Source organism: Chinchilla lanigera, unplaced genomic scaffold, assembly GCF_000276665.1.
Source record: "Chinchilla lanigera isolate Chin_1 unplaced genomic scaffold, ChiLan1.0 scaffold00073, whole genome shotgun sequence".
NCBI classification, from domain to species: Eukaryota; Metazoa; Chordata; class Mammalia; order Rodentia; family Chinchillidae; genus Chinchilla; species Chinchilla lanigera.
In genome coordinates this window covers 1,914,146-1,923,839 of record NW_004955474.1, presented here as the reverse complement: position 1 = coordinate 1,923,839, position 9,694 = coordinate 1,914,146, and the positions used below count along the sequence as shown (strand labels likewise).

The 9,694-nt window shown below is 41.1% G+C and overlaps 1 protein-coding gene across 4 annotated transcripts; it reads left to right on the top strand.

Moving 5' to 3' along the window:
- The first annotated feature begins 1,814 nt into the window (after nucleotides 1-1,814).
- On the top strand, nucleotides 1,815-9,363 carry Spp1 (secreted phosphoprotein 1). 4 transcript variants are annotated; one of them, XM_005401330.2, is made up of 7 exons: nucleotides 1,815-1,923; nucleotides 3,006-3,073; nucleotides 3,176-3,214; nucleotides 5,796-5,876; nucleotides 6,274-6,315; nucleotides 7,433-7,735; nucleotides 8,553-9,363. In XM_005401330.2, the coding sequence occupies exons 2-7, from the start codon at nucleotides 3,020-3,022 to the stop codon at nucleotides 8,940-8,942; spliced, it is 909 nt and encodes a 302-aa protein (XP_005401387.1). In that variant the 5' UTR covers nucleotides 1,815-1,923; nucleotides 3,006-3,019; the 3' UTR covers nucleotides 8,943-9,363. The 4 variants fall into 4 exon arrangements, with proteins under 4 accessions (XP_005401387.1, XP_013358234.1, XP_005401388.1 ...); XM_013502780.1 differs by lacking the exon at nucleotides 1,815-1,923 and adding an exon at nucleotides 2,078-2,180; XM_005401331.2 differs by lacking the exons at nucleotides 1,815-1,923; nucleotides 3,006-3,073; nucleotides 3,176-3,214 and adding an exon at nucleotides 5,154-5,258.
- The last annotated feature ends 331 nt before the right edge of the window (nucleotides 9,364-9,694 follow it).

The window sequence follows — 9,694 nt, the reverse complement described above, 5'->3', positions numbered from 1 at the left end:
AGTTTAAAGGGAAAAGAACGGTTTTCAAGACAGAAGTCAGCGTTGCATTTTTACAACTTGGGTATTTTAAATTTTAGAGAGTTGGGTTCGATTTAAATACAGTGTGTGCTAATACTACACATCAGTAATACCAGTTCATTTGGATTGCGTGCAACTCAAAAGAGACAAATCCCCCCGACCTGTTTCATAAAACATATGGATTAACTAAACTACCAACAATGTAGGGAATCATTTACACTGTATCTATACTAAAAGCAATATTTGGCAAATAGGACTGACACCTTAGAACTAGTATAAGAGGGGACCAATTATCTGTAATCTTAATTTACGCATAAGTCTTACAATGCAGGTGTAAGGTGAACGAATAATGTGATACCCATTTCATAACTAAAGAAGGTAAATGAAGCGGGTAAGAAATCTTAAGGTAATATCAAATATTTAAGATAGATCTAGAGCTCTGCAATCCCTGAATTCTGCTGTGATACTCAGACTCCGTCTGTAATTTTTCTCTCACTTACATACCTTTTAAATACTCGGTGAAGGGATTCTTTTGTAGACATCAACTTTCTTCCCAGTGAGTAACTTATATATCCTTGGAAAGAAACCAGAAAAAGACAATTCAAAAATAGAGCCTGCTCCTTTGGAGGTGTGAATTACTCTTTAATATTCACAATTTAAAGATCTTACATGTCCTTCCTCACTATAACCTATTCTGTGTAAGGATGCAACAAATCATGATTATCTGCTCCCCTAAAAACCTCAACAGCAGTTAATACACAAGTACAGTCCATAAACTACTCAGGGTATTTGCATCTAATACTGCATGTGCCAAGTATTTATTGTTTTCTGTATATAATTCACTTAAGCTTCTGGACAACCCTGCGGGCTAGCTAATGAGATCTGCATTTTACAGATGAGAAAATGAGTGCAGACAGTTTACGCGATGTGCCCAAGGTCACACAGGTCGGTAATGACAGCAGGACTGAGAGCCAAGGTCTGATTCTGGAAGCTTTGCCCTCCAGCAGGCCTCCTGCTCTTAGCTAGAAACTGCTTTCTGCCTCTGCAGCTTCTAAACTACCATCCTCCTGTTTTATACAGCTGAACAGTGCACAGGTAGAAGGCTCTGATTCATCACCTCTGAGCAACTGAAACAGTGCCAGGCAGATCCTTGTCTTTGAAAGGTCCGTGGAACATCAGCTGAACAGGCAGGGACAGGAGCCGCAAGGTCACTAATGCCGTTTGTCTAAACAGCAAGCGGCCATAGACTTGGAATCACAAAACCGAGCTGCCGAACAGCCAAGGAGACAGGGAGGTTTGTGAACTCATTGTGCGCCTGAACAATAGTCTTCTAGTCCTCAGAACACACGGCCGCAGAAGCGGATGTGGCTGCAGATATGGCTTTTATCTCAACTTGGACAGAAAAGAAATTCATCTTATTTAATTGTGTTAGGGCTGCTTTACGTTAATAGTTTTCTCCTAACCAGAAAAGACAGCTGAAACCTTGGTGAGAATGATAAGCTTTCTTCTGGTTCCTTATGGAGCCCCTAAGTGCTCCTCAAGGATGCTGAGTGCTCACCTCATCCATGAAAAAGCTAGTTAGTGATACTGTACATAAGGAATGTTTTAACTGTAGAGTGAGTGAGTGTGTGTGTGTGTGTGTGTGTGTGTGTGTGTGTGCCTTTGGGGCTATTTTTTCTCTTCAACCACAAAACCAGAGAGGGAAGTGTGGGAGAAGGTGGGCTGGGCATGGCAGAAACCTCATGACTTTGTCCCCGCCTCCCTGTGCTGGTGGAGGCGTCTGGAGCAGCATTTAAATTCCGCAGGCCTGGCCTGTCAGCAGCAGCAAGAGGAAGCAGGAGCATAGCATCTTCTGGCACCAGACTCCTGGGCAGCCGCAGCCTTCTCCACCAGAAGCCAGCAGAGGTAAGCACACCCTTCTCTGCCCTGCCGCTGACACCCTCAGCTGGCTCTCAGGGGGAGGTCCAAGCTGTAAGGAAAAGAACTTCCACTGTAGAGCTGTTAGACTTGAATTGTGACAGTCGTGAGTAAGCAGGTCGGACGCAGCGCAGCTCTCCTGGATCATAGGTTTCTAGATATTCTGAAACCAGTCAAATGTAAAACTTACAAATACGTCCACTGGGTCCTAAAGAACTAAAACTACTGCTTCTGATCAGAAAAAGGTAAAATTCTTTGAAGTGATCATTCCTGCATAATTTTCAATGTCTATATGATTGTGGAGGCAATAGAAAGGATCTCTTGTGCTAAAGTAAACCAGTGATGATGTTATTTTTTGAATGTCATAATTTATCTCATGTTTAATGGGGAAAAGCCCTTTCTGAATACAGTATCTTACTTCTGGAGTTAGCTATTAAAATGCTAACCAAATAGCTGTGTCACGCTGCCTAGGCTCATTATCACAAAGAGGAAAGCTATAGACTATTTTCAATGTTCTCTTTTTCTTTTAAAATTTCTAGAGTACCTTACTTAAATAACCAACTTCCAAGATAACTTTATTTTACCTAATAACCATCCTCTTGATTTTAGGTAAAAATCATGTCTGAAATGCATGTTGGAAAAAGGAAGAAGGCAAATTTCTTTCATAGTTTAATTTTCTCCATGTGGTTTTCTTCCCTGAAAAATAAGACCCCTCACACAAGTTTATTTTAATTATTAAAATTGCTGTTGACTTGTTTTAGAACAGCCGGTGATAGCAGACAATAGTGGGTCCTCTAAATTTTAGTCAGTAAGTACAGACTTATTAAAATTCCCCTCTCCTTTCTTAGCAAAGATGGAAGGAGGAGTAGCAATACAAATATTAACTTAAAATACCAAAAAGTTAAAAAGAAAAGTTGTTTTTTTTTTTGTTTTTTTTTTTTGTTTTTTCTAAGAAGTAGACGTGATTCCACAGAACATTTGTTACTTGTGATTCTTCTGAGATGCGGCATATAGGAACGGCATGTTTTAACCTCTGAGGGTGACAGATGTTCCTTACAAATGTTTTTCAGGTAAAATCACCACCATGAAGATTGCTGTGATTTGCTTTTGCCTCTTCGGCATCGCCTACTCCCTCCCAGTGAGTACAGCTGAATCGTAACAAAAGCTCTTGAAAATAAATGATTTGCGTGTGGGGAACACATTCACATTATAATTTTTCTTCATCTTTCCTATTTCAAAGGTTAAGCAGGCTGATTCTGGCAGCTCTGAGGAAAAGCCGGTAAGCATCTTTTAGGTTCACCAGACAGTTAAAATTATTTCTGTATCTATTGCAAGAGGTGCTATAAAAATTTGTTGTAATTTTAATTATCTGTCACAATAAGCCCTGTTAATTTCTAAGTATTTATTGATTGCCTGCTATAGATCTATGATAGTATCAAATACAGTATAGTTTTTCATAAATATATTCTTTTAAAGTCAAATTCTGTGTGTGTATGTGTGTGTGTGTGTGTTTTACAGGGGATTGAATACAGGTCATTCACACTGAGCTACATCTCCACACCTTTTGTGCTTTTTATTTTGAGACAGGGTCTTGCTAAGTCTCTAAGTTGCCCAGGCTGAGCTCAAACTTGCAGTCCTCCTGCCTCAGCCTCCCAGAGTTCTGGGATTATAGGCATGCATCACCAAGCCCACTTGTAATCTTTTAATATAGTAAAATAATGTCCCAGTTCATTGTCGCTTACCTAAAATGAGTTATATGAATTTGAGCGACTTTTTCTTTCCATGAACCAACATGCTGCTTTCAAAGCAAAAATTTCATCCTCTGATGTATTTAGAGAAAAGCTGAGTTTAAAGTACACCTCAGCTGCTGGTCAGAACCGCTTGTATAACCATAATGCTCACAATATCGCCTAAGATATTTGCTAAGAAGCCCATTGTGAAAAAGCAGTCTATGCTGTTTGCATCTATTGTGCTTGTCAGCTGACTTGAGGTCACATTTTCCTAACCAAGCATAAGACCAAACCAAACTCTTTATCACAATTATTCCAGCAGCACCATAGATGTACCTGCCCCTCCACCATAGATGAAACAGGGCCAGCCACACAACAAATGGGCCTTGTCCCTAGAGCTTAGACAAAAAGGCACACAGAGTTCAACTCCAGAGGCACAGAATAAAGGCCAGTCTAGCACTGCCTGGGGTTGCAGCAATGAGACTGCTTAAAATGAAACAGCAAGAGAGGTGTTCCTGGAACGTGTGTGTGACCTTCGTGTCTCTGGTGCGGGCAGGGGCGTGTGTCTGTTTTCCAATTGATTTGAAACACAGGTGTTGAATCACAATAACAAGCCAGAAAAAATAGCATTCTCAGAGAAGATAGGGGCCCCAGTAGCAGGAAGAATGAGTGCTACTTAAAAGGAATAAAATACAGCAATGCACTTTGCGTGTATTTCTATCAGTCCACGTTCGCAGTACAAAATGTTTCCGAGTGTAAGCTGGTACCTGGACATCACTCATCTTAATTCCTTTTTTCATCCCCTTTCCCTCCCCTCCTTCCCCCTCTCTCCATGTCTTTTTCCCCCTCTCCTATGAGAGAGATCCATCTCCCTACTTTGTATTATCTATCTTTTATTTTGCTCTTTATTTATACTTTGGGTTTCTTAAAAGGCACAAGAAGCGGTGATACAGTAAAGGTCATTCCGTGATACTAGGAGATATATGCAGAGCTCAAGGCTCGCCCTTCTAGCACCCCAGAGATTTAGAGCACTAGGAAATCTGTTAAAGTCTAGGATACACAGCTGAGGATGAGCTGTGGTCTGCTGGGATTCCTGAAAATGTTTCACTCTGTTCATTTCGCTTGTCTACATTGTCTTCATGTTACTTTTAAGTTAGAAGTTTAACCTAGAAATGCTGTCTTCATGAGCCTGCCTTCCATGTGCTCCCCGGAGAGGCAGCCGGGAGAAAAGGGCTGAGCCTCACTGCCTGCTCCCAAGCCCACCCCGTGTCCCGCTGGGGCAGCTGTGGAAGGGACTGTGTGGACCTGCTAGGATGCTAGTGCTCAGTGACCAGGGTAGGACATGATTGGCTCAGACAGTGTACCTAACAGATGGTATTAATTCAGAGCCATCTCCACCTCTCCATGTGAGCACACGAGCATTTTCCGGTAAATTAACCTAGTAAACAAAGGCCGCTGTGTTTCTGTCTACAGCACCATCGTGCATAGAACTTCTGTGCCATGATGCTGATGCTGTATTTCTCCCTGTCTGGGGCCACAGCCACTGGACAGAGGTGGCAGAAGAGGACGCACAACATCACCAGTGCTGCTGAGGAACTTGATTTTGTTAATTTTAATTACCTTACATTTAAATAGCTGCATGTGGCTCGGGGCACCATAGTAGACAGCACAGCTGTAGAGCTCCTCTTTGTTCCATGGAGAGGGGAAGGTGCTTCCTGCACTGAGAGGAAAGTTCAGCCAGCAAAGGTAGAGCAAGAAAGCAGTGTGAGAATCTGAGTAGAGGGCCGGGGCGCTCAGGTTTGAACCCTGGCTGTGTCACTTGTCAGCAATTAAGTATACCAAGGCTGTGCTTCCTGACCAGTACGATGGGGAACATGCTGATACCTGTCCCACTCAGGGGTACGACTAATGCTTGTAAAATGCCTCAGAATTCCTGGTCCACAGTAAGTGCTATTAACAGTTCAGTAAATGAACCTAAAGATAAGCTAAATGATCAAAGAGGTTCTAAAGTCCTGGCATTTGGTGCTTTGCAGCAGCACTGCCAAAATATACTTGTTTTTCCAGCTTATAGCTTTGAGATCCCTGTTTCTTTTCTTAAAAGTGACAAATATGTGACTTTTTTTTCTGTAGCTCTACAACAAACTCCCAGAAGCTATGTCCTCATGGTTAAAGTCTGACCCATCCCAGAAGGAGAATCTCCTAGCACCACAGGTATTTTCAGGGTTTTGGGGTTTTTGGGGTTTTTTTTTTTTTTTGTCTTTTTTGAGACAGGGTCTCGCTATATAGTTCAGGCTGGACTTGAGCTCACTTTGTAGCCCAGGCTGGTCTTGAACTCACAATGATCCTCCCGTCTCAGCTTCCCAAGTGCTGGGTTTTCAAGTTTCTTAAAACAAAACCACCACAATAGATTACCATGCAGACCATCCCAATTGGTTATGTGGACCCTTCCTACCTCTTGGTAAATGTGTTTACAGCACCAGTAGATCCGCTTTGTGGGCTTTTCCCTTATTAAGTCAAAAAATAAGATCAGCTTTGGATTTAAAAGACACACTTTGGAACAGAAACTGCGCATGTACGATGTGTGCTAATGGGGTCCTTCCTTTTTCAGGATGCCGTGTCATCTGAAGAAACTGATGACTTGAAACAAGAGGTATATTCCTACTTTCCTTCAAAGAGTCACCAGGGAGAAAGCTATTGCTTGGGCTCTCTTCTGATGAAATTCCATTAGCGAGTTTTCCAACTAATTGTCAGTCTAAAACTTGCTGTACTTACTAAATGTCAGAAATACAAGGCTTGTTTGGATAAGTTTAGTGTTGTAGTAAACGTCTACTGATGCCTGCTATTTGAAACATTAAGATTCTTACAATTCATGTAAGATATTTTCAAAACATCTAATATCTTCTAAGCATATCATTAATCATACAAAGATTTTGACATTAGGGTGTCTTTGTTCTTAACGTAATAATTTAGTAAGTATTATTAGGACCATTAATATATTTGTTGACCAGAGATAAATTTATTTTCTTTAAGATTTAATTTGACTATGTACCTCTAATAAGGAAAATTAGATAAATGACCCATTACATTTGCTCACTTGAAGTTTGATAGAACTTAGTTGATTACTTCAAAAAAAGATTTGAGTTGCAGTGTGTACACACATATACAAAAGCCACATTTTGCTTACTGATAATAATATAGGGAAATGGCTATAGGTTTTGGTACACACAATAAAATATGGGTGTTCTGGTATCTTGAGGATTTTTATTTCAAATAGAAAAATCAATCTCACAAATACGTATCTGTATCTCACAAATAGGTATTCATATCATTAAATTTAGTAAACCTTGGGCCTGGGATATAGCTCAGCAGCACAAGCGCCTGCCTGGCAAGCACAAGGTCTTGATTTTGATTCCCAGTACCTAAATAAATAAATAAATAAATAAATTTAGTAAACCGAATAACGTAGGATGTGCAAAGAAAAACAATATTATTGTATGAATGTTTATACTTATATAGTTCACTTGAAGACATCTATGAAAATGATTTTGATTGGAAACTAAGAACATTTCAGAGTGTTGTTTCACTTATCCTTGTTGTGAAAGGGAAATTAGACGACACTTGCATCCGCTCCCAAAAGCCTCGGATTATACTGTGAATGCAAAGATTGTGAAACTAAACAAAACAAAGAGAGTAAAAGCCTAAGGCGGCATAAAAGATAAGGGAAAGTAAAAACACACACACTAATTTGTGGTCATCCTGATCGTCAGACCCTCCCGAGTAACTCCAATGAAAGCCACGACCACATGGACGATGTGGATGATGACGATGATGGAGACCAGGACACCGCTGACTCCGCTGACACGGATGACGCTGACGATTCTCACCATTCCGACGAGTCTGACCACTCTGACGAGTCTGACGAAGTGGTCACTGAGGCTCCCACTAACGGTCCAGAAACCCCCGTTTTCACTCCCATCGTCCCCACTGTAGAAACATACGATGGTCGTGGCGATAGTCTAGCTTACCGTCTGAGGTCAAGGTCTACAAAGCTCCACATTTCTGATGCCCAGGTAAATCCCTTAGCAAACGTACCCAGGGGTTATGACTAGAGCTGGATTCTAGGAAACCAGTCTTCACTCTCATTCGTCATTCAGCATCCAGGCAGGCATTTATTAGCCATCTACTTTACCACCACTAACTACAAAAGCTGGGTCTAGCTGTTTTTGTGTGAGTCCATATAATTTCTTCCTAATCTTATCTCTCAAACAGAATTCTATTTTTCAAGCCCTGACTCTAAAGCATTTGTTTTACTTACAGTCTTACAGAAAAGGGCCGGGGGTGTGGCTCAGAGGGACAGCTCTTCCCTTGCATGCACAAGGCCGTGGGTTTGATCCCTTACCCTACCAAACAAAAACAAACAAAACAATTTTACAGAAAAAAAAAAACAAAAGAGATTTGACAAAACACCAGTTATTTGCAAAGTAGGATGGTCACACTTGGAAGCTAAATACCTAGGAGGATTTGTAGAGTCGTAAACTATTCTGCACCTAGAGGGAGAGGATCTGGGTTCCACCCAGTCTTGCTGTTTTCTACCCACTTCACACTTTAACTTTTAATTTATTTTCTCTTTATGTAACTCAGAGATAAGGAGATCTACCTCATAGTTTTCATTACATGTAAAAAGTAATATACATACTAAGCTAGACAATTTATACAAAAAGGATTGGTTAAGTACAAAATACTGCACATGCTGCTGCTGTTTTTTTCTTCAGCCAAATTTAGACAATATTCAGTATGATTTGGCCTAAAAGTTAGAGATTTAAAAAGAAGTGTAATTTCCCCATTGCTCGTTGTTCATGTAACTAACGCTTCTCCCACTTTGTTCAGGACCCGGATGCTACAGACGAGGACCTCACCTCACACGTGGAGAGCCAGGAGTCCAGCGATGCACACAAGGCTGTCCTTGTTGCCCAGCGCCTGAATGTGCCCTCTGACTGGGACAGCCATGGCAAGGACAGTCATGAGTCCAGTCAGCTGGATGACCCGAGCGTGGAGACCCATAGCCAGGAGCAGTCCAAAGAGCACAAGCGGAAGGCCCGAGACAATAGCAGCGAGCACTCTGATCAGATCGACAGTCAGGAAAGTGCCAGAGCCAGCCAGGAACTGCACAGCCAGGAGTTCCACAGCCACGAAGATCCCCAGAGTAGGGAGGAAGGTGAACACCTCAAAATGCGCGTTTCTCATGAGTTAGATAGTGCATCCTCTGAGGCCAATTAAAAAGAGGAAAGAAAGTACAATTTCTTACTTCGCTTTTAGTAAGAAGAAAAAAAATTCATTGTAGAGGATTAAGAAAGAATATGAAATGCTTACTTAGCAGGTGAATGTATATGTGTGTGGCTTTGGAAATTAATGTTTTCAATCATTAGTTCAGTGTGTTGCTTCATGGTAATACCCTTGTAGCCTAAAACATTAGCATTGTGTCTGTTCTTTCCATAGAAGAAACGCAAGCCATCACTGCATTTTAATGTTTGCTATTCTTTTATGAATAGAAATGTATGTAGAGGCAGACAAAATACTTTTACACACTTATAAAACAGACTATAACATTTTATGTCACTATAATCTTTTGTTTGTTAAATTAGTGTATATTTTGTTCTGATTATTTTGTTGATGTGAATAAAATCTGGAATGTAACAAATTTGGTGGTACCTATTTCATTTCTCTTTTAGCGTCTCATATGCTACGGTTTAAATGTGGGGTGTCCCCCAAAGGCCTCCTATGCTTAGAGGTGGAGGTTTGCAAGGTGATTGGATCATGGGGCACTGTGCTTGTCAGTGGATTAATCCAGAGATCCGTTCAGATCTGACTGTGCTGTTGGAAGGTGAGGTCTGGCTGGAGGTCTCATTGGAGATATCACCTGGATAAGCATATTCCCCTTTCTCACTCTACTTCCTGTCTATCATGATATGAACAGCTTTCCTCTGCCACATCCCTCTGCCTTGCCTGTCAGTCATGGACTGAAACTTGTG